The sequence below is a fragment of the Salvelinus sp. IW2-2015 genome, linkage group LG33 (assembly GCF_002910315.2).
Source record: "Salvelinus sp. IW2-2015 linkage group LG33, ASM291031v2, whole genome shotgun sequence".
In the NCBI taxonomy this organism is placed as follows: domain Eukaryota; kingdom Metazoa; phylum Chordata; class Actinopteri; order Salmoniformes; family Salmonidae; genus Salvelinus; species Salvelinus sp. IW2-2015.
Window position 1 is genome coordinate 11,208,050 of NC_036872.1, and position 23,931 is coordinate 11,231,980.

Sequence of the window (23,931 nt, forward strand, 5' to 3'; positions counted from 1 at the left end):
AATAAATGATATGTGGAGTTTATTCATCAAAACGGAATGACAGTTTTGCAGGTCTTTAACAAAGTTATATTGATTGTTGATCTTATTGATCTCCTGTGCTATTAGTCATACTGTGCCATTTGAACTATTTTCTAGGATTTCAAGCACACTTGTGTTATTTGGGCAAAAGGGAGAGGTACGGTTACCTTTCCTCATCTTTATCCCTTTGGCTTTGTTGTGGTTTAATCAGATTGTTGTAAGATGTTTTCTCTCGTTTGGTAGGTACATCCTACATAATGAAGGTTTCATCACTTTTTGCTGGAGGATCAATTGGAGTCTTTGCTTTGGTCATTTTTGTGTGTATGCCTATATATGACATGTTCTATATGTGCAATTCTTTTTCAGTATATTGATCAAATCTGACTTAATACATCGCCTACTAAACATTTTGTATCCCTTTGTCAGGTTTTGTAAGAAGACATGACAGTCATCGTGATAACTGACTTTTTCAGATGGGTCACACTTGGTAATATCAGCATAATGTTCAACGACATCTATCTGTAAAATTGTGACTGTGTAAAAAATGTTTTGTATTATTATTTGTGATAAAATACAAGTGAACATGTTTTTAGTTTTTTAATTGTTCATATAGTTTTATTATCAGCAATATCATAAATAATATGTTCTTAAAATAGCCTACATGCAATACAATACACACTCTTTACTCTGTAGGTAGCAAAACCTTTTATAATTACATGCATTAATAACAAGTTCAGAATGAAATAGATGTACTATGTTATAATAGATGATAAAAACTGAAGGTGAACATTTATATTATACACAAAATTACAATATTTCATGAAGGAAAGATCAATACAATTTTCCTCATGAATGTCAACTCTGTGTTCAATGTCGAATAATCAGATCATTGAGCTCAAGGAAGCATACAAATATAATTCTGCGTGAAGGATGGGAGCAGAGATCCTGGGTCGTCACTAGTTAACACAGCCACAAAGTCATCATTATGGCTAAACCCCCGGCCATTTCTACAATGTATCTTCTTACAATCAATCTAACCCTAACTGTAACCTTAATCGTAACCACACTGCGAACCCTACGCCTAACTATAACCTTAAATTAAGACCAAAAAGCAAATTTATGTAGACAATTTTGACTTTGTGGCTGTGAATCTGACTTTGTGGCTGTATTGTCTAGTGGAAACCGAGATCCTGGGAGAAAGGTCGACTCGTGACGTCATGATTATCTGTCAAGTGAAGGTCACGAGGGCATCGAAAGGTGAGGTAACACAGAAGTAAAGAAGAGGTTGTTATTTCATTTGTTTTTAGATGAAGGGAGGTCATTGGCGCCGCCATGTAAGTGTCATATAACGTAGCTAGCTAGCTATAAGTATTGAACAAAAATGTATGGTTGGTCATATACAACTAACTTACTTCCTTTTATAGTTTTTTTTTGAGAGCTTGAGTCCATGTCCAGAGCTTGATAGCTAGCTCAGCTAACCCACATTTGATTTATTTTGGCAGTGAAGATAGCTAACGTTAGCTAGCCTCTGTGGCCTGGTTGGCTTTAGCTATCCAACATCATACTAGAGAACGAATGTCAATTTAAAAAGTGTTAGCTAACAGAATCCTTGTAATACCTCGCTTAATGTACTTCATGAGAATAGAAGATAACTAAATTAGGCATAATTTCTATTACAACGAAGACATTGGTTTTGTATAACACTATAACGTTACTCATTATAATATAGTTAATATCTCTTTAGCAACAAAAAGCAACATACAGTAAGCTCATTTAGGCCCTGGGTAATGTATTGTACAAAATACAGTACAGTATCGGCCAAGTGCTCCCTACTAAGGCCTATATCAGAGGAGTTGTATCTTCAACAGGGTGTACTAACTAACTAAAATGAATCACAAGCTACAGCTACAATAAACTATTAGCTACCAGAAGAACATTTAAAAATATATATTTTACCATTATTTAACTAGGCAAGTCAGTTAAGAACAAATTCTTATTATCAATGACGGCCTAGGAACAGTGGGTTAACTTCCTTGTTCAGGGGCAGAACAACAGATTTGCACTTTGTCAGCTCGGGGATTCGAACTTGCAACCTTTCAGTTACTAGCCCAGCACTCTAACCACTAGGCTACCCTGCCGCCCCTATAGCCTAGTCCAGGGGTTCTCAATTTTTGGGGGGCAAGGGATCCCATTTTGTGATAGCAAATTCATCAGGGACCCCCTCATAATCATAACACAACTGGAGTGCGATTAAAAATAGTCTACAAGGAGTTTTAATATGACATCTGCAGGCCATGGCTGGTTGAACCACGTCTCGGCCTGGAGAGGAAATTTTGCAGTTTTCAAGCAAATTTTCTACAAGTCTAAATATTTTTCCATGGGGCAGAGATTTTGAGTTGTTGCCGCTTTAACGCTAATATGCTGCAATTCTACACATTTAGCCATGAGGCAGAGAGAAAACTTTAACGTTTTAAACCTTAAATTACAGTGCATTGATGTGAAAATAAATACATGTTTTGAGTTAAGAAATGTATAAGTGGTGGAGTACTGTGCCTACCAATATCCCTGTGAGCCTCCCAGGCCCATGTTGCCCAGGGTTAAGAACATAATATTACATTGTATTACACACTTTAAACTTATTTCACAGATCCTTTGGCCAAAAGTTGTTTCATCTGTTAGTAATATTCATTATTCATGTATTTTCCTTTTGAGGTCTGCCTGCGGACCCCCTGCAGACCCCACTTTGAAAACCCTTGGCTTAGCCTAATATCAGGATTTTAAAGCTACAGTCTGGGAATATGTTTAGTTGTTTAATTCTCAAAGAATATAGGCTAACATAGCTACATTTGAGCTATAGTGTCCACCTCAATGTACATCTTTTGGACCCCTAAAACTGCATTGTTGGTTAAGGGCTTGTAAGTAAGCATTTCACTGTAAGGTCTACCTACACCTGTTATATTCGGCGCATGTGACAAATAAAATTTGATATGATTTAATACAGGGCAGTTTCCCAGCCCTGTGGAGGTAGAGAAGGGGCTGCACTAACCCAAAGAACACAGCCACGGTGATGCAAACACCGGGAACAATTCCGCTATATTTGATTGATCAAACAGGATGAAAACAACTAGTAACGGGACATAGTTTACCGCAACATATGGAAGTCATGAGAGTCAAAATGATCCTAAAGACCTTCATGTTATTTCCTGCCTTCCTCTCTCCTTCCCCGGGCCCGGGCTGTTTAAGAGCCCTGAGAACTGAGAGACAGCAAAACAACATCACCAAAAGGAATCAGGAACAAGACCTAGATCCCATAATATGGTACATGAGGATAGAAGATTCCAAAGACCACATAATTAACCACAACTACAAACCAAACTAAACCACTACATTACACCCTGTATCTAAGGGGTCTGAACTTTAAGAAAACCACAGTGTGGACCACCACCAGGTAGCGCTCTGCACAGACACAGCACTGGAACAGGGGACAACCAATCCAGATTAAATCCCACATGAAGGCTGCCACTTTTCCAAGAGCCGCCTCAGGGATGTTAACCTCCATTACGGTTGTATACGTTATCTATGCAGTGGAGGATCTCAGTCATGCTCAACTTGAGGAAGAGGATTTCTGCAGCCAACCCAGAGTCAGTAAAAATCAGCCACGTCACCCAACCGTTAACAGGAAGGCCAACTACAAAGTAGGAGACTTGGCAAACAGTATACAGTGCATTCGGAAAGTATTCAGACCCTTTGACTTTTTCCACATTTTGTTACGTTACAGCCTTATTCTAAAATGGATTACATTTGTTTTTTCCCCTCATCAATCTAAACACAATTCCCCATAATGACAAAGTAAAAATAGGTTTGTAGAAATGTTTGCAAATTCTTAAAAAAAAATGTAAACATATTACAAATATTACATTTACATAAGTATTCAGACCCTTTACTCAGTACTTTGTTAACACCTTTGGCAGCGATTACAGCCTCAAGTCCTATTGGGTATGAAACTACAAGCTTGGCACACCTGTATTTGTGGAGTTTCTCCTATTATTTTCTGCAGATCCTCTCAAGATGTGTCAGGTTGAATGGGGAGCGTCGCTGCATAGCTATTTTCAGGTCTCCAGAGATGTTTGATTGGGTTCATGTCCGGGCTCTGGCTGGGCCACTCAAGGACATTCAGAGACTTGTCCCGAAGCCACTCCAGCATTGTCTTGGCTGTGTGCTTAGGGTCGTTGTCCTGTTGGAAGGTGAACCTAAGCCCCAGTTTGAGGTCCTGAGTGCTCTGGATCAGATTTTCATCAAGGATCTCTCTGTACTTTGCTCCGTTCATCTTTCCCTCGATCCTGACTAGTCTCCCAGTCCCTGCCGCTGAAGAACATCCCACCCAGCATGATGCTGCCACCACCATGCTTCACCGTAGGGATGGTGCCAGGTTTCTTCCAGACGTGACTTGGCATTCAGGCCAAAGAGTTCAAGCTTGGTTTCATCAGACCAGAGCATCTTGTTTTGAATGGTCTGAGAGTATTTAGGTGCCTTTTGGCAAACTCCAAGTGGGCTGTCATGTGCCTTTTACTGAGAAGTGGCTTCAGTCTGGCCACTCTACCATAAAGGCCTGATTGGTGGAGTGCTGCAGAGATGGTTGTCCTTCTGGAAGATTCTCTCATCTCCGCAGAGGAACTCTGGAGCTCTGTCAGAGTGACCATCAGGTTCTTGGTCACCTCCCTGACCAAGGTCCTTCTACCCCAATTGCTCAGTTTGGCCGGGCGGCCAGCTCTAGGAAGAGTCTTGGTGGTGCCACTGTGTTCTTGGAGACCTTCATTGCTGCAGACATTTGTTGGTACCCTGCCCCAGATTTGTGCCTCGACACAATCCTGTCTCGGGGGTCTACGGACATTTCCTTCGACCTCACGGCTTGGTTTTTGCTCTGACATGCACTGCCATCTGTGGGACCTTATATAGACAGGTGTGTGCCTTTGCAAATCATGTCCAATCAATTTAATTTACCACAGGTGGACCCCAATCAAGTTGTAGTAACATCTCAAGGATGATTAATGTAAACAGGATGCACCTGAGCTCAATTCCGAGTCTCATAGCAAAGGATCTGAATACTTATGTAAATAAGATATTTCTGTTTTTGATTTTTTATAAATTTGCCTACATAAAAAAAAAATGTTTTCGCTTTGTCGTTATGGTGTATTGTGTGTAGATTGATGAGGGAAACAGTTGAATCAATTTTAGAATAAGGCTGTAACGTAACACATTTTGAAAAAGTCAAGGTGTCTGAATACCCTCCGAATGCACTGTAATATTAATTGAAGAGTAGTCCGGTTATGTTGCTGTAGGAGAGATTAGAGACAGCAGGGTGTTAATTATCAGTGGTGTTCATCTCCTCTTTGGTTGTAGTCTGGCTCGTCTGAAAAATACACCTGGGAGTATCTGTGGACATAAAATCAAAATAGTGGTCAGGAATTTCCAGTCTCTGAAATGTGATTTAAATCACATTATATTGTAGGTGTAAAACTCATTACAGCCGGCACACCACCCACGTTGCTTCCTACTGTGTGATCTAACTGAGTTCTCAAGGATTGCCATCAGACATTTTCATTGGATATTGACGACATGAAGCCAAGTACATTCTTAAAACATACGGATGTACTCATTGTGTACCTTTTTAAATAAAATATCTGTCAAAAGTACATTCATCTTAATCTCTAAGTTGGAGTGCATTTCACAAGTCAAACAAATGCAAATGTTTTTAGACAAAATATGATGAGGAGCCATGATACAAAATACTCTATCTTGCTCAAATTAATCATTTATTATTTGAAAATATTTGAAACTCAATCAAACCTGGGCTGATGGAATGCTCTTCTCTTTAGTAGTGATACATTGTTGTTGTTTTTCTTTCTTTCTTTTTTGGTTTACAATCTGTTGCATCTGACACAGTCCAAATACCTGTGTTTGTGTGTTTATGTTCATGCAGCCACTGGCTCACATGTCACACAATACTATAGGCTAGTAAGTCATGCAAATACAGTATGTTAGTGTTACGGGCCCAATATCCATAATTTAAGTCTGTTTCTCTAATATGATCAATCTATTACAGTTATAACAATTCTGCACAAGTGCTACTCAGATCTTGACTCTCCATTCTTGCTCTACTTTTGTTTGTCCCCCTCCAGGTCTGAAGATGGGTGCTCTTTCAAGTCAAGTCCTATTTTCTCAGCAGTCAAATATAGAGCTCTCGACTATTCTTCTGAGGTGAGTTGACCACTTAGGCCTTTCCCCTCTATCTGAAGCCTGTGTGTTAGCCAATGATTTATCCCCTGTTTATTATTTCTAGTAAACATAAGTTAGTGTTGTATATTGTTACCAAACTTTTTTTTATTTTATTGCTTCCATTGCAACAGGCAAACTCAATCGAGTACAGCTAAAGTATTTGAAATGATTTATTCAAGGTATTATTTTCGGCTTTGCCTCATACCTATAACTGCAGCCATGCTGAAATAAGTAGTTTACTATGCCGTCTCGTATAAAATTGCTTTATTTGAACCTTGGTCTGATGTTAGATTGCATCGTTGTCTCAATCTATAGGCTTCTACTAGTCTCAAATTGACCATGAACTGGCTGGCCCTGCCGATGCCCTACCATCTGGGTAGCAGTGACCTCTACCCCCACACTGGTAACCCCCCTGAGGTCACCTACAGGAAACCATGGAGCAGAGGTATGTTGAGTTACTCTTTTTAATGAGTTATCTACCCGACTACCCAGCAGTTGGCCCTATTCCAAGGTTTTTCAATGTAAATGCTTCAATTATATATGGGCCAACATAGATTTGTATGATTATGATTATCTATAGGAATTAGTCTAAACATTTACATTATTGCATCAGCAGTGGTTAGATAAGAACTCATAGACAAGTTTTTCCTATTCCTTGTTTTGACAGGGAATGTGATTTCCAACTGCAAACTGTTTGTCAGTGGATCTGTACTAGATGACTTGGGCATTAAAGGACAACCAACATGCTCTCTTGAGAAGTAAACACTTCATTTGAAAACATGTATATAGGCTACTGTACACCTACAGTATGTGTGTTTAAAGACAATCCAAATGCTTAAAGTTCAGTTTACACCTGAGAAGTTACTGAAGGATTGTATGCGCTACATTTGACAGGGTTTTCTCATCATTATGTAATTTTTCAGGCTGAGTGTTAGTCTGACCCAGGTGAGAGTGGATCTTCTGGAGGTGATACCGAGCTCCAACCCTAACTCGCAGCTTGATTTAGATAGAGATGAAGCAGCGTGGCTCCTGAGAGAGGCTAGGAAGGACAAGGGACACTTTGTCTGTAATGAATCCTTTAGCAAGAGCACAGGAGAGAAAATGAGCCCAAGACATCAGCGTGACGGTCAGTTCATAACATAATGCCTCAATGCAAATATTCCTACACTGTGTATCAGACAATGTTATTTTCCTGTTACTGGATGAATAACGATGAAGAGGGAAATCCCTTGAATTATTTTGAATTACATATCCAGAGATATCCTGTCCTAAGGTATCTGCTATAAGCTGTGTCTATGTCAGTAGAGGTAAGTTAAAAGAAACAAGTCGCAAAATAACTATGTGGACATGTACTGATATAACCAAACCTGTATTTTCCTCTCAGATCTTGTCATGCCAGAGGAGGTTCTGTTTGCTGATCACTTGCCACAGTTCAGGAAACATCTGCCCTCCATGAAAGCCAAGTTGTCCAGACTGAGGAACCTGCCTGTGTCAGATCCTCTTCTCAGCTCCACTGGAGGCACCCTGTCAGAGGAAGCTATATTCAGGTAGGCAACAGTATTGGGGTCATTTCAGTGAACTCAGTAAGGGAATTGGAATTAAATTAATGAATCATCCTTATAGAAAACCATGGACAATTTTCAATTCATTAAGGATATTTTCATTCATGGTGGTAATATACAGTTGTCTTTGTTGTGTAGTATCACTTAATGATCCGTTTTTGTTTTGTAAACTATTTAATGTCAATTGGGCTTTCAGGCACTGTGTGGCCTATGAGGTACCCCTTGATGCAGAGACGGAACGCTCCGAAACCTGTTCAAACACTGACGAGGACTTTAGCAAAGAGTCGTTGTTGAATGAAGAGGTCATTTATTTGTATTATTATTATTTTAATGTTTTATTAACAACAAAAAACTAAATATAGTCATACTTTGCAACACAGTATGCAAAATAAAGACAATCTTTATACACAGGGTATACACATTTAAAGCTTTTCTGGCGACCTGACTAAATTCACATAGAAATGTGAGTTATAGGTCTAAAGAAGCGGTAGATCTGTTCTTTGTGCGCTATTTTTATGCTTCCCGTTCTTAAGTTTCATTTTTTTTGTCTTTTCCATAACCATAAATATTGTAGTTTCAGCTGTTTGAAGCTGGTGTACAAAGCTGAAAGTAAAATATGTTTCGCAATGGTTTAGATGGTACAATGATACTCTACACTATGACTGCTCGTTTTGTCACATGAACTGAAATTAAGCGAACTATTAGAATTTTAGCAACCAGGAAATGGTGGAGCGATTTCTGCGTAGTGCATCTTTAAACAAAAATATATAAGGCTTCACATGCATTTAGGGTTCGCTTTGCATTACCATTTTTAAAATGTATTCATGCAGCATTTTAAAGTAATTTTCTTGACTTTTCTTTAGCACTTGCATTTATGTATAAAATATTTACAATACATAAAAGAGATTCATTATGTATACTTTGTTCTGATCCAAATCCTGATGATGAAATCAAAGTAATGCATCCTTACCGTCAAGCTGAACCCCAGCACCAGTTGATCTAATAAAGAAAGGCTCAAGGTTTGTCCCCAAAAAACCTTAGTACAAATACAATCATAGAGAATGAAGAGATGATTATACAGGACACTGAGGAGGAAGATTATATAACAAATCTGTTTAGCAAATAGTTACCAGATTGTATAAATTATTAATTTTTTTTCCTTTCTTATAGTCTCTGATGTTACCTGTTGAAATGGACACCTGCACACCCAAGAGAGAAGATTGCCTCCCTTTTTCAAATATTCCTAAACTATTGAATGTTCTACCCGAATTGATAGAGGAGCGAACCTCTTGCCTGGATATGCTCACTAAAGGTGGGGGGGTAACTATATCTAGGAACAGCATTTACCGTGTGGAATGACAGTGATTGAAGCTAATCGCAAAGTCCTGTGTCATCTGTTTATTTAACCTTTAGCCAGTTAAATCATTGAGAAGAAATATTCCTTACCAATAACAACCTGTTTTATGTTCTTTCTTTCAGCAACTCCCTCAGATGCACTGGAGTCAGTGGACATATCCCAGTTTGAAGTGCCAAGGCTGCCAGTCAATGACTCTCATTGTGAGATTAATGAAATCCTGCTGGATCTCAAGTCATCAGGTACCAAACTATCGCTTTACTGTAGATCTCACTTTACTGTAGATCTCACTTTACTGTAGATCTTACTTTACTGTAGATCTTACTTTACTGTAGATCTCACTTTACTGTAGATCTCACTTTACTATAGATCTTACTTTACTGTAGATCTCACTTTACTGTATATTCTCATTGTGTCAATAGTCAATAAATCAACAGAATGGCTACATACACTGTACAATGTATTATCGACATATGGTATAACCAAATCAATGTGTGAATTATTAGAATTTCCACCCCCCTCCTATCAGATCACTTGGTGTTGCCTACTCAGATGGAGATGGACCTACCCCTCACCCTCTCTCCCAAGCCTAACCTGACCCAGCTCTGTCTGGCCTCCTCSCAACTCCCAGCTGAGCAGATCTCTCCACTCTACAGATAGTAAGTCACCTCTTGACCTATCACCAGTMTGAGGGTAAGACTAMAYKGATAATACCATGTATTTTTCATAGCTGGGGTACATTCCTTGGCGTGTTCTACCACTGCAGATGTGGCTGCTTATATCAGGATACAGGATATAGCAACCTGCAATGTTGTTTGTTCTGYGATTCCATCACTAAGTGTGCTGCACCCTATACACAGTACATCATATCTCTATATATGGCTTTGTAAGCGTGCCACTAAGTGATGCAGCGTGCCACTAAGTGATGCAGCGTGCCACTAAAGTGATGCATGCGTGCCACTAAGTGATGCAGCGTGCCACTAAGTGATGCAGCGTGCCACTAAGTGATGCAGCGTGCCACTAAGTGATGCAAGCGTGCCACTAAGTGATGCAGCGGTGCACTAAGTGATGCAGCGTGTCACTAAGTGATGCAGCGTGCACTAAGTGATGCACGCGGTGCCACTAAAAGTGATGCAGCGTGCCACTAAGTGATGCAGCGTGCCACTAAGTGATGCAGCGTGCCACTAAGTGATGCAGCGTGTCACTAAGTGATGCAGGGTCTCATGGGGCCGGTGATTGTCTTGTAGTTATTTTGTGTCTGAGAAAGATCAGGAGGAGATGGAAGAGGCACTTTGGAGGGCAGAGAAGCACCTTGACTTGGTATTGGGCTTTCTTTTGGCAGGTAAGAGCATAGTACTGTAGTTGAATGAGGTGTGTGACATAACAAGACTTATCACAACTTACAATATGCACTGTTACCAGTTCAGAGTTACCTAAGTTCCCTCTGTCACACTTCCTTTGCCTGCATTCATGCTGCATTTTGCACATTGCGTTGTTAGCAGCAGTGCATTACTAAGAATACATTTTCTTCTCTTTGCTAAATGCTAACAGAACCTCAGAAGTCAGAATCCGTTGTGCAGCTCCAGCCTTTGACCGAAGTCTTATTAGGGATTGGTCGGGACAACTCTGTGAGACTCGATGAAGGAATGGAACTATCATGTCTGGGAACAAACTCACCAGGACTGACAGGGATGTATGGGAATGGTTCCTCTGACTTCACTGAGAGTATGATGATCTCAGACCAACCCCACCTTATGGAGACATTGAGCAGTATGATAGAGGACTTCACACTACTATCACCCTGCCAGATGGACAGTAAGTTTGACTGATCTATAAAACTATTGTCCCACTGCTGTATTGCTAGCTACCTGTCTAGGTAACTGTAAATTCTTTCAAAGCGTGAAACTTATTGAGGATGTTGTGTTATCTTGTTTTACAGATATATTGAGTGAATCTGTAGATGACTCTGGTAAGTTTAATATCAGGCCGATATATGAATCAGTTTATTACCATATAATATAATAAGCACCTTGCTGCCGCTATCTTCCGCAGTGCCTCAAAAAAACATTGAAAAGGTGTATAATATGGCTGCAGCAAAATTCTGGATCTCGCTCCTCTCTGTCCCTAGAGTTGTCAGGCCCACCAAGTGAGATCAAAGGCAGGTCTATCCTGAAGAATGCAACGCCCATGGTTGTGCCATATCATCAGGTGAGAGAGAGAGCTGGGAACACAGTCATTTCAGCACCAGCTGTTGCCACTTCCCAGGAGAGAGAGAGAACCGGGAATGTGGCCCTCACAGCCCAAGCATCTACTTCTTCCCAAGAGAAAGAGAGATCTGGGACTGTGGTCTTTTCAACGCAGGCTGTTTCAACGTCTCGTGAGAAAGAGAGAGCTGGGAGTATGGCCATCTCAGCAGCACAGGCTACCACCACTACTTACCTGGAGAAGTTCAACCATGCCGTTAGACCTCAGAAGAAGGAGGGTTTACCTGACCAGAGAGCTAATGTATCCAAACCCGGTGTGAGAGACCGTCACATGAGTCTCCCAGTGGCTAAACCTCAGAAGGACTTAGACCCTCTGTCCACTTTCATGATGTTAAGGGCCCAACAGAGAACCTACGTCTCGGTGTCGCCTCAGAACCATACAAGCACCTCAGGTAAAGTATGAAGTAGATACGATATGATATTTTACTGTCCATGTTCATGGCAATTCACCATGACAAGCAGTATTCACAGCAACATGGGTTTGTGAGATTATTTTAGGCCCTCTAAGCATTTAACTTATTTAATAAGTAAGTGAGTGATTTTCAGTGGCACAGGTGGAGCAGCAGACACCACAGCCACCTACGACAGAAATGAGGCCTGGCTTCGATGTAAAGCCTGTTGCCTATGCAGTCACAGGAAATGACATCAGAGCCCCTGAGGAAATAATTCAGCCTGTCCCTGAGGACAGACATAACAGCAAAGTCATACAAATCCAAGCCACAGGTACAGTGTGATACTGTGGTACACATTGAACTAAATAATCCTACTAAATATGTTCACCTATATTAACAGCTAAATACTGTTACTAAACATGTATATAGCTACAGTATATTGATAACCAAATGCAGACGATTCTGTGAAAACTGATTCCATCGTCCCCTAACCTTGAGCAGGTTGGCAATCATTGTGATGACTCATGTACTGGAGGCAGCTTTGCAGGGTAGTCACTAGCTGGCACAGCCACAATGTCCTAAAATATTTTTTTAAACCTAACCTTAACCACAATGCTAACCTTTTGCCTAACCCTAACCTTAAATTAAGACCATTTCATGAATTATTACGATATATAGTCAATTTGGACTTTGCAGCTGGCCAATCTAGAGGATATCACTCAGCTCTGCCTCCAGGACAAGATTCATCCCAATAAACATCAAGCTGCTAACCATGATACACGTCCAATTCTGAGCACAGTTACAGCCGCCTCCCCTCCCTCTGTGCTGCAGAGAGTCAGTTCTGGGCGTACAGAGAGCTGCAGGCATTTGCTCTGCCCTGCCTGTCCAGAGCCAGGGAGCTGGGGCTGACTAACACAGCCTGTGGAGACTTCAGCACCCTGTACCCGGACCATACACGTTTCCTACTGAAACAGCAGGAGAAGGAGCTCAGCATTCGACAGGGCCAGGGTGAGACACACACACATTTACCAAACACAACCAGTCAGGCACCCATCATGCTTGGACACTGGTGTATATATGTGTTGGCTTATTCTGGCGTGTTCTTCCTTGACTTTCCATTTGTTTAGTAGATTTCTGATCTGATAAACTGTGTTTAAGCCACGATTGAAAGGATTAAAGTAATACAAATTAAGGTAATAATATACTGCAGCCTAGTAATTGAATCTGAACATCTCATTTTATGGCCTGACATTGAAGAAGTTGTTTGATGTTGTGTTGCAGACCCAGAGGCTTTGTTTAACTATGTGGCACTGATACATGTCCTTGTGACAGTGAAGGACCTGCTCTTCAAGTGTGACCTTAGCACTGCAGTGGGTCAGTATACAGGAGTTGAAAATGTCAACTCCAGCACACTGCTATTCAACAATGCTTTTAATTGATCGCAAACCACGGTTTTGTCCTCTATACATATGGAATTCCCCTCTTTTTGGTCCTGTAACAGAGTACCTATCCAAGGCCACAGAGGCCTGTGCGGGGCAGAGTCTGGACAAGCTGGTGAGAAAGCTGGAGATTGTTCTGTATCTCAGTCAGAAAAATCAAGAGCCCAACCCAAAGATACTGGAACTGCAGGAACAGCTTACCACATGGGTGCAGAGCAAGAGCAATGGGGTCCAAAACTCCAATGTGAGTTTTCTTTCCTATCAAAATGCATATGGATATGAAAAGTAAACATTGCAATTCATTCAACATGACAGCTAAAAGGCACGATAGGATCTACAGTATGTGAACTTCACCACAAACCCGACTACGTTGTGAAAGTCATCACAATTGATGACCGTAGTATTTCAGAGGTAAATACGTTTTATATTGTAGGTTCTGGTGATAATAACAATGGACTTGGACTGTGCCAGAGCTATGCTCATTAAAGCCCTGAGCCTAGTCACAGGTAAGGAAACTTTCTCGCTTCTCTCAGACTTGACCTAATATTGTCTAGTTTGTATTACTCAGTAATGCCAATTCAAGCAGACATGGCCTGTTGCGGTGCATTTATCTTACACTTGCTCACGGTTTTTATTTAATAGTCTTATGCAAGATTACTTTAGTAATCAGCCCCACCGTGTGTGTGTGTGTGTGTGTGTGTGTGTGTGTGTGTGTGTGTGTGTGTGTGTGTGTGTGTGTGTGTGTGTCCCAGGTGAGGCTGTAGCTGCAGTGTATCCTGAGGAGAGTCGAAGTAAGCTGGAGGGTTCGAAAATTCTAGATAGGTGATTATCTTCCAAAACTCTATTTATACATACTTCTTTTGTTTATTGGAACTCCTATTGAGAAATGATACTGTCATGCCTTCTCCCTTCTCCCAGCCTGCAGCGTAGCTGCTGTGTGGTGGTGTGTAGTCAGCACATGGGAGCAGACTTCCCCTGGGACTGTTTCTCCCTGGTGGTGGAGTACAGCAACACAGAACACTCGCCCTGGGCTGCCATCTGCACAGAGAGGAACATCACACACATCACCTTCCAGACCAGGATACCTAATTCCTCTGGTTTGTAATTGAACTCGGCAGGAAGATGATTCTTTAAAATGGTGTTAATTGCTTCTTGGCCATTTCTCATGAAATTCTGAAATGATCGATCAATTATGATAATCGAATGTATTTATAGAGCCCTTTTTACAACAGCAGTTGTCACAAAGTGCTTATACAGAAACCGAGCCTTAAACCCAAGAGAGCAAGCAATGCAGATGTAGAGGCACTATGATAATCAATTCTCCTTTCACCAATTACCATTTGTGTGTGCTTGCGTGTCTGTGTTTGTATTAATCCACCAGTGAGTGACCCTGAGTCTTGGTCCCTGGAGCAGAGTGTCCCCTTCGTGTTGTTTGTGACCGAGGGTCTGCTCAGCTGTCCTCTGTTGCTTCAGATACTGGAGTCAACGTGGGTCTTCTTTCCACTGAATCATTTGAAGTCACTTCTGAAATCTGTTGACTTTATTGGCCTTATTTTTTGGAGTAGGTTTGAGGGTGTGTCTCTTTGTTGCAGGTGTAATATGACTGTATTGGAGAGGAGCCACTCTCAGTCCTTACAGATGCTTGGAGGGACTCACCACTATGCTGTGATTACAGTAGACGAAAGCACGGCAGTCATCATTCAAGTAGGTCCTCCTGGCCAGTCCCAGTGAGGAGAGGGCCTTGCTCTGTCTGTCTTTAGAAGGATCTTATCCATTGTTTAGTTGTGTCCCAATAAATGTTCTTCAGAAGAATGTCTCTCCACCAAAATGTACTGTATGCCCATGGCCTTTTCCCTTCATACACTCCCCTCCCTATCCTATTATTACATTGTTGAATAACACATTTCCCCAGTTGATAATACTTTTCTATCTGTTTCTGTCTCATACCTAGAAGAACTGTAGGTTAAGACATTCTCAAACTGTGCATATGTGTTCTTTGCTCTGGTCTCCCCCATCACCAGGAGCAGGAGGAGCTGTGTCAGGAGCGGGCCTGTGAGAGTCTAGTGATTCGACTGACTGCTCTGTCTCTGCAGTACAGCTGCTGCTGGCTCATCCTTCACTGCCAGCAGGACTCTGGGTTAGTACTCAACACCAACGCGCACACCAACGCGCACACATTTCCCACAGATTACATTTTTCAATTGTTTTTGTGGTCGTCTCTGTGGGTGTAGGTTGACCAGCGAGGGCTTCAACAACCTGGTGTTGGTTTACTCCTCTCTGGTGCTGTTTGGCCTCAAGACTGAGGACCTGGATGTCAAGGTAAAATACATTCAGCTCTCATCAAAATCAACCATGCAAGTCTGATACAACATTTCTATGAATCTTTTCTTTCTTTCTTTTCTCTCAATACCAGGTGCTGATTGTATCAGAAGTGGTGGACATTGCCAAATGGATCTGCCAGATAGCCTTCCATACACTGCTGTCCAGTGACAGAGATCCTCTCAGCTACCTGGACAGAGAATGGCTTTCTGTGATTTCCTCAGAGGTGATTAGTAACTACTGTAGTCTAACCAAACTGCCTTTTTATCTCTCAGTAGCATGTGGTATTTTCATCCTTTCCACTGCTATTATTATCATTTGGTTCAGGTTATTAATCAACCTACTGGGGTGTTTACAAACACAACAGGAACAAGATTATCCACATGTATTGATTCCATTTTTCCTAATACTGTAGAGCTTTGTTCTAAAGCTGTATCCGTACCCATTGGATGCAGTGATCACAATATAGTGGCTATATCCAGGAATGACAAAGTTCCGAAAGCGGGGCCTAAAATAGTGTATAAGAGATCATACAAAAGATTTAGCTGTGACTCTTATGTGGATGATGTTAAAAAATTGTTGTTGGTCTGATGTTATTAATAAGGTGCATCCAGACACTGCACTTGATGAATTTATGAAATTGCTTCTCTCAATTATTGATAAACATGCACCTTGAATGTTAGAACTGTGAGGGCTCCATGGATTGATGAGGATATTGAAAAACTGTATGGTTGAAAGAGATGGGGCAAAAGGAGTGGCTAATACATCTGACTGCACATCTGACTGGCTGACTTACTGCAAATTGAGAAATTATGTGACTAAACTCAACAAAAGAAGAAGAAACTGTATTATGAAGCCAAGATTAATTGTATAAAAAACTTGAAATTAAAGTATGGGCAGAAAGACAAATTCAACTCCATCTTTCATCTAATCAGATGGCTTATTCATCACAAAACCATTTGATGTTGCCAATTATTTTAATGATTACTTCATTGGCAAAGTGGGCAAACTTAGGCAGGAAATGCCAACAACAAACAGTGAGCCATCATACTCATGCATAAAAATACAAATAATGAAAGAAAAGCATTGCAAGTTAGAATTTTGGTGGATTCTTTTTTATCAATCAATCAATAATGACAAACCTCCTGGCATTGGCAACTTAGATGGAAAGCTACTGAGGATGGTAGCTGACTCTTTAGCCACTCCTATCCGTCATATCTTTAATCTGAGCCTAGAGGAAAGTCTTTGTCCTCAGCCTGGAGGGAAGCCAAAGTCATTCCGCTACCCAAGAGTGGTAAAGCGGCCTTTACTAGTTCTAACAGCAGACCTATCAGCTTGCTGCCAGCTCTTAGCAAACTGTTGGAAAAAATTGTGTTTGACCAAATACAATGCTATTTCTCTGTAAACAAATTAACAGACTGTCAGCATGCTTATAGAGAAGGACACTCAACATGTACTGTACTGACACAAATGTCTGATGATTGGTTGAAAGAAATTGATAAGAAGATTGTGGGACCTGTACTGTTAGATTTCATTACAGCCATTGATATTATTGACCATTAACTGTTGTTGAGAAAACGTATGTGCTATGGCTTTTCAACCTCTGCCATATCGTGGATACAGAGCTATCTATCTAATAGAACTCAGAGGGTTTTCTTTAATGGAAGCTTCAATAATGTCAAACATGTAAAGTGTGGTCTACAGCAGTCAGCTCTCTAGGCCCTCTACTTTTTTCTATTTTTACCAATGACCTGCCACTGGCATTAAACAAAGCATGTGTGTCCATGTATGCTGATGATTCAACCATATACGCACAGCTAATGAAGTCACTGAAACCCTTAACAGAGTTGCAGTCTGTTTTGGAATGGGTGGCCAGTAGTAAACTTGTCCTGAACATCGCTAAAACTAAGAGCATTGTATTTGGTACAAATCATTCCCTAAGTTCTAGTCCTCAGCTGAATCTGGTAATGAAGGGTGCGACCCAGAACAAGTTGAGGAGACTAAATGACTTTGTGTTACCTTAGATTGTAAACTGTCATGGTCAAAACATATAGATTCAACATATAGATTCAATTGTGAAAATGGGGAGAGGTCTGTCTGTAAAAAAGAGAAGCTCTGCTTTTATAACACTTGCACTCCAAAAAGCAAGTCCTGCAGGCTCCAGTTTTGTCTTATCTTGAATATTGGCCAGTTGTGTGGTTGAGTGCTGCAAGGAAGACCTAGTTAAGCTGCAGCTGGCCCAGAACAGAGTGGCACGTCTTGCTCTTCATTGTAATCAGAGGGCTAATATAAATACTATTCATGCCAGTCTCTCTTGGCTAAGAGTTGAGTAGAGACTGACTGCATCACTTCTTATTTTTTATGAGAGACATTGTGTTGAAAATTCCAAATTGTTTGCATAGTCAACTTAAACTCATCTCTGACACACACACTTACTCCACCAGACATGCCACCAGGGGTCTTTTCACAGTCCCTAAATCCAGAACAAATTCAACAAAGCGTACAATATTATATAGAGCCATTGCAAAAACTGATAAAGCAACACCACACGGCACAACACCTCTCCCCTATTTGACCTAGATAGTTTGTGTGTATGTATTGAAATGTAGGTTACATGTGGCATTTTTAAATGTATGTAGTTCTGTCCTTGAGCTGTTCTTGTCTATTAATGTTCGGTATTATGTCATATTTTGTGTGGACCCCAGGAAGAGTAGATGCTGCTTTTGCAACAGCTAATGGGGATCCTAATGAAATACCAAATTAATGTAGCTAATTTCAGAGTGCTGTAATAGTGCCGATGTCATCATTTAGTTAATTAATGACGGAAGCATACAGTTTACACAGAGGGAATTAGTTGTCCCAGTGGGCGGTCTGTGTGTGCGTGTGTGCGAATGTGTTTGTATGTGTATTTGCTCTTGTGTATTTGGATGTACAGTACCAGCCAAAAGTTTGGACACACCTACTAATTCAAGGGTTTTTCTTTATTTTTACTAGTTTCTACATTGTATAATAATAGTGAGGACATCAACAGTATGAAATAACACATATGGAATCATGTAGTAACCAAAAAAGTGTTAAACAAATCAAAATATATTTTATATTTGAGATTCTTCAAATAGCCACCCTTTGCCTTGATGACAGCTTTGCACACTCTTGGCATTCTCTCAACCAGCTACATGAGGTAGTCACCTGGAATGCGTTTCAATTAACAGGTGTGCCTTTGTGGAATTTCTTTCCTTTTTAATGCTTTTGAGCCAATCAGTTGTGTTGTGACAAGGTAGAAAATAGTAAAAATAAAGAAAACCCTTGAATGAGTAGGTGTGTCCAAACCTTTGACTGGTACCGTGTGTGTCTTTCTGCGTGTATGTATGTGTTTGTTTATTTGGTCTCACCGGCTGCTCTTCCCTTATGTCTTCCCCCCAGGAGGAGAGGTGTCTGCTAGAGTTCCACTGTATGAACCCTCTAGCGGCTCAGCTGATGTTGAGGGGCCCCACTCGCCACTGGCTCCTGGGGGCCTCCCTCTCCCAGCTGCAGGAGCTGCTCCCTGAGGTCCCTCACAAAGTCATCAAGGTGACCTGGCCAGCCATCTCCTCTCACGAGTTTCCTAGTCTTGTCATACACCTTGCCTTCATTGGGAAGTAAATATGGGGTTGTATCTTACTTTTTTGTATATTACCATGTAGATGTATGCGTTTTCCATATGCTATGGAACATATGCATCGTCATCGTTACAAACTTTGTCTTCGGTTATGTTTTATCAGCCAAACTCTGTGATGGTGCTATATGGATAATACAAACTTGAAATAATGACCTTCTTATTTCAGCTCTTCAGTGACACCACGTCTCTGTACAAGCTGACTGCGGCTGCCTCCTCCACAGAGTCTCACACTGACTTCACTCATCAGAAAGACCACAATAGCCCCACTGAGCCTTGGGCCACAAGCAGAGACAATAAATACACACACCCCGACCCTAATACAAGCCGCGACCCACACGCCGACTGCAACCGTCACACACACCGCGACCCAGAACCATTCAACTCCAACTGCTTCCTCGCTGGCTCCCCCAGTGCTGAGAGTGTAGCGGGGAGGTTCTATGAAGAAAGCTCTGTCATGACCAAGGAAGGCGGTGACTTCCAGGTGGACTTGAGTCCTTCCTTCGGCTCCCAGCAGGCCCCTTTTCAGCACACCTGGAGCCACAACCCATGGGAGGTTGAGGAGAGCGATGAGCTGAAGTTTGTAGGCTGGAATAGAAGAGGAGAGGAGTGGACGGGCAGCGCACCCCTACACCAGGAGTCCTGTGGCTCCCCCAGAGACTACGCGCCAGAAAATCAATTTCCGACGGGCCTCTCATCCTCATTCAGCTACAGCACCAACACACAGAGACCAGCGTACTCCGACAACCAGATGTACTCGTTCTCTACAGTAGGGTACAGTGACCGGCTGCACTACCCTAATGTCAGCCACTACCCCAGCTTGGCCTCGCCTAGAGGATCTCTGTCATGGGGGGGCAGTAGCAGTGGCAGCCCCTACAGCACTGCCCAGGGGAGGGGAGACATGAGTGTGTCACCTGACTATGGGACCAGTTACAGAACGGGGATGGAGAGGAAGAGGAGAGCAGAAGGCCCAGAGATGGCTGGCACAGGTGAAGACTGAGAGTAACATGTTTAGAGTGCTGAGAAATCAAGTTTACATTTAAATAGGTTTTCAGAGAACTCCTTTAGTCGTTTGGAAAAGTTCCAATATAGCCTGAAGTGTGAAAAGAACATAATTATTTATGTAAATGTGAGCAATTACGAGATTATTTTGTCCTGTTCATGTATTTTACTATTCTTATTTCCCCCCAGTTTTAACGCCATTGAAGAGGGGAAAGCTCAGTTATGAGAAGGTGCCAGGCCGAAGTGATGGACAGACAAGACTAAGGTTTTTCTAAAATGTCTCATATTTATGAAGTGGCAAAATAGTAAGATTGACCTGAAAAATGACCAGAAAACTCTTAAAACATACAAGGATAGAATGCTGTCAGTCCCTTGCCCTGTCTACAACTAGTGATATTCAGTATGTAAGAAATACAGGTACAGTGCCTTCCAGAAAGTATTCATACCCCTTGACTTATTCCACATTTTGTTGTGTTACAGCCTGCATTCAAAATGGATTACTTTTATTTTGTTTTGTCACCCATCTACACACAATACCCCATAATAACAAAATGAAAACATATTTTTAGAAATCTTGGGAAATGTATTGTAAAAATAAAATACAGAAAAATCTTATTTACATAAGTATTCACACCCCTGAGTCAATACTTTGTAGAAGCACCTTTGGCAGCGATTACAGCTGAGTCTTTCTGGGTAAGTCTCTAAGAGCTTTCCACATCTGGATTGTGCAACATTTGCCCATTTAATTTTTTTCAAAATTCTTCCAGATCTGTCAAATTGGTTGTTGGTCATTGCTAGACAACCATTTTCAGGTCTTGCCATAGATTTAAATCAGAAGTATAACTTGGCCACTCAAGAACATTCAGTTTCTTCTTGGTAAGCAACTCCATTTTATATTTGACCTTGTGTTTTAGGTTATTGTGCTGCTGAAAGGTGAATTAATCTCTCAGTGTCTGGTGGAAAGCAGACTGAACCAGGTTTTCCTCTAGGATTTTGCCTGTGCTTTGCTCTATTCCGTTTCTTTTTTATTCTGAAAAACCCCCCAGTCCTTAACCATTACAAGCATACACATAACATGATGCAGCCACCACTATGCTTGGACATATTGAGAGTGCTATTCAGTAATGTGTTGTATTGGATTTTCCCCAAACATAAGACTTTGTATTTAGGACAAAAAGTGAATTGCTTTGCCACATTTCTTTGCAGTATTACTTTAATCACTTGTTGCCTACAGGTTGCATATTTTTGAATATTTGTATTCTGTACAGACCTCCTTCTTTTCACTCTGTCAATTAGGTTAGTATTGTGTAGTAACTACAATGTTGTTGAACCATCCTTAGTTTTCTCCTGTCATAGCCATTAAACTCTGTAACTGTTTTTGGCCTTGGTGAAATCCCTGAGCTGTTTCCTTCCACTCCGGCAACTGTGTTAGGAAAGACGCCTGTATCTTTGTAGTGACTAGGTGGAGTGACTAGGGATATTCAATGTCTTGCTTTCTTTTCTTTTTTTAATCATTTAACAATAGGTGCCCTTCTTTGTGAAAACCCCCCTGGTCTTTGTGGTTGAATCTGTGGTTGAAATTCACTACTCGACTGAAGAACCAATTTATCTGTATGTGTTGGGTTCAGAGATGAGGTAGTCATTCAAAAATCATGTTAAACACTATTATTGCACACAGAGTGAGTCCATACAACTTATTTAGGCTTGCCACAACAAAGGGGTTGAACACTTCTTGACTCAAGACATTTCAGCTTTTCATTTTAAATGTTTAATTCCACTTTGACATTATGGTGTATTGTGTGTAGGCCAGTGACACAAAATCTCAATTTAATCCATTTAAAATTCAGGCTGTAACACAACATTTCTAAAAAGTCAAGGGGTATGAATACTTTCTGAAGGCTCTGTAATATACCATAGGTTCTTGAGTGTTTTATAGGACACTATTAAATGTTCAACTGTTGTTAGGAAAATAATCACACATTTTTGTGTAAGTTGTTTTTTTAATAAAAATGTTGTGAATCTTTTTATAAGAAGGATGCGTGTAGACAGATTTGTGTAATTTTGACTTTTACAAATTCATATAAAAATTACATTAAAGATACTTTTTAAATAAAAGCAATCTGAAATGTTGTCCTCGATCTTTCTTTGCTTTTGCCAGAACATGTTAAGCATTGTATCAGGACTATGAACAAGACCGGATTAATATTTATGAACTCAATTGAATGTATGTCAGTAATTTCCATCAATTCAAATGTTCACTTAGTGCATTTCTAAACATCTTCTGTCTAGTCTAATGCTTTCATCCTGTGACCTTTCCGTAGCAGTCCACTGTCTCCATGGTTGGTGTTTTTAGCTGTGCCGCAGTGAGAAACAGCAGGTGGACTGGACATCAGGACTGCAATAAAAGCTCTGTTCACAAGCATAGCCACTGTATTTACCGACAATAAGGGACTAAGACTATACTGGTCCCAAATACCTCAGTTACAACTTGTAAAAATGCTTTATGTAGTCAGATAGACACTGCATTTCCACTGCAATGTGAATAGTTGCTGAGAGAAACATTTTGCAGGGTTCGAGAGAATTCCAAAAGGAATACTACATATATTCTATTTGGGAGATGTGTGTGAAATAACCATTGGGAAAGTAAAACGTGCTTTGTATTTGTTTTTGCTGGGGATTCAGGTTTATATGGATTGTCCCTGCACTGAAAATAAGGATAGTTTTTGCTCTGTAATTGACCTGCAATTTAGTCTTTGCCATTCCGACTTGATACATGAATAATTTTAGACTCTAAAATTAGTCAGTTTACGTTAGATTAAATACCAAGATACATTATTATTACGAATACTACTTTTACATAGAATAATATTTCATAATCAGAACATTTTATGAAGGTTCTATTTTTCCAGCTAAAACTGATAGTCTCCCCCCCACTTCATTTCAGAGCTCAAAAGGTAGTTTTTCATTTAGCACAGAAATCCTCTTATCACTGTCTCTCAGAGTGTGGAGAGAGTGCTTATCTCCACCAGCCAGCAGACTGAAGCCTGCTCCCGCAGGAATGAGCCTCAGACAAAGAGCCCCCGAGGGCATTGATTCCTGCCAGCAGCAAACCTCCTCTGTCCATAAGCTACACACACACACACACACACACACAGACACATACACACCATAAATAACCACCAAGCTAGCCTTTCGTTTCGGTTATATGTCTCTGGCCACATTGCCTTAACAACAAGCCCAACAAAAAGACCAAAAGGGGGTGTTTTTAACGGCAAGCAAAACAAAAGCTGAGGGAGAAAATGATTAAAGAAGTCCAACACGTGGAGGCTAAATCAACATCAGTGTAATGGTCCAGTAATTGGTCCTGCCTGCCACACTTTGGCCCTGGATTGAATAGGTGACATATTGTGAGAATTAACAGGCTGTTCAAATCTAACCTTCAAAGCAGAATTCTTCCCTAACCACCTCAAAGGTCAGGCTACTACTGTGATTGTTTTATAACACTATGTTCTTCTAGATAAAGTACTTTGATTGGACAGGCTCTCGATGTGGACGTCAGTTGAAAGGAGACGGTAACATTTACTTTTGTAATTGTAGTCTCTGCATAGTTGTTTCTTTAGCTACACTGATGTTTCTTTTTATTCTGATGA

The 23,931-nt window shown here is 40.8% G+C and overlaps 1 protein-coding gene and 1 long non-coding RNA gene across 2 annotated transcripts; both read left to right on the forward strand.

Annotated features, from left to right (window-relative positions):
- Nucleotides 1–1,269: 1,269 nt before the first annotated feature.
- shoc1 (shortage in chiasmata 1) lies at nt 1,270–22,411 on the forward strand. The gene is made up of 26 exons (XM_023979296.2): nt 1,270–1,352; nt 6,198–6,276; nt 6,610–6,739; nt 6,962–7,052; nt 7,218–7,420; nt 7,679–7,841; nt 8,053–8,169; nt 10,458–10,552; nt 10,762–11,025; nt 11,150–11,179; nt 11,339–11,866; nt 12,021–12,197; nt 12,698–12,874; nt 13,148–13,240; nt 13,368–13,549; nt 13,739–13,811; nt 14,058–14,127; nt 14,224–14,402; nt 14,687–14,792; nt 14,898–15,009; nt 15,327–15,442; nt 15,537–15,624; nt 15,719–15,850; nt 19,048–19,194; nt 19,449–20,268; nt 20,471–22,411. Coding segments are annotated over exons 1-26 (4,260 nt in total). The 5' UTR covers nt 1,270–1,350; the 3' UTR covers nt 20,557–22,411.
- On the forward strand, nt 9,031–9,882 carry LOC139023558 (uncharacterized). The gene is made up of 3 exons (XR_011474687.1): nt 9,031–9,168; nt 9,336–9,452; nt 9,740–9,882. It is a non-coding gene; the product is annotated as an uncharacterized lncRNA (long non-coding RNA).
- Nucleotides 22,412–23,931: the final 1,520 nt, after the last annotated feature.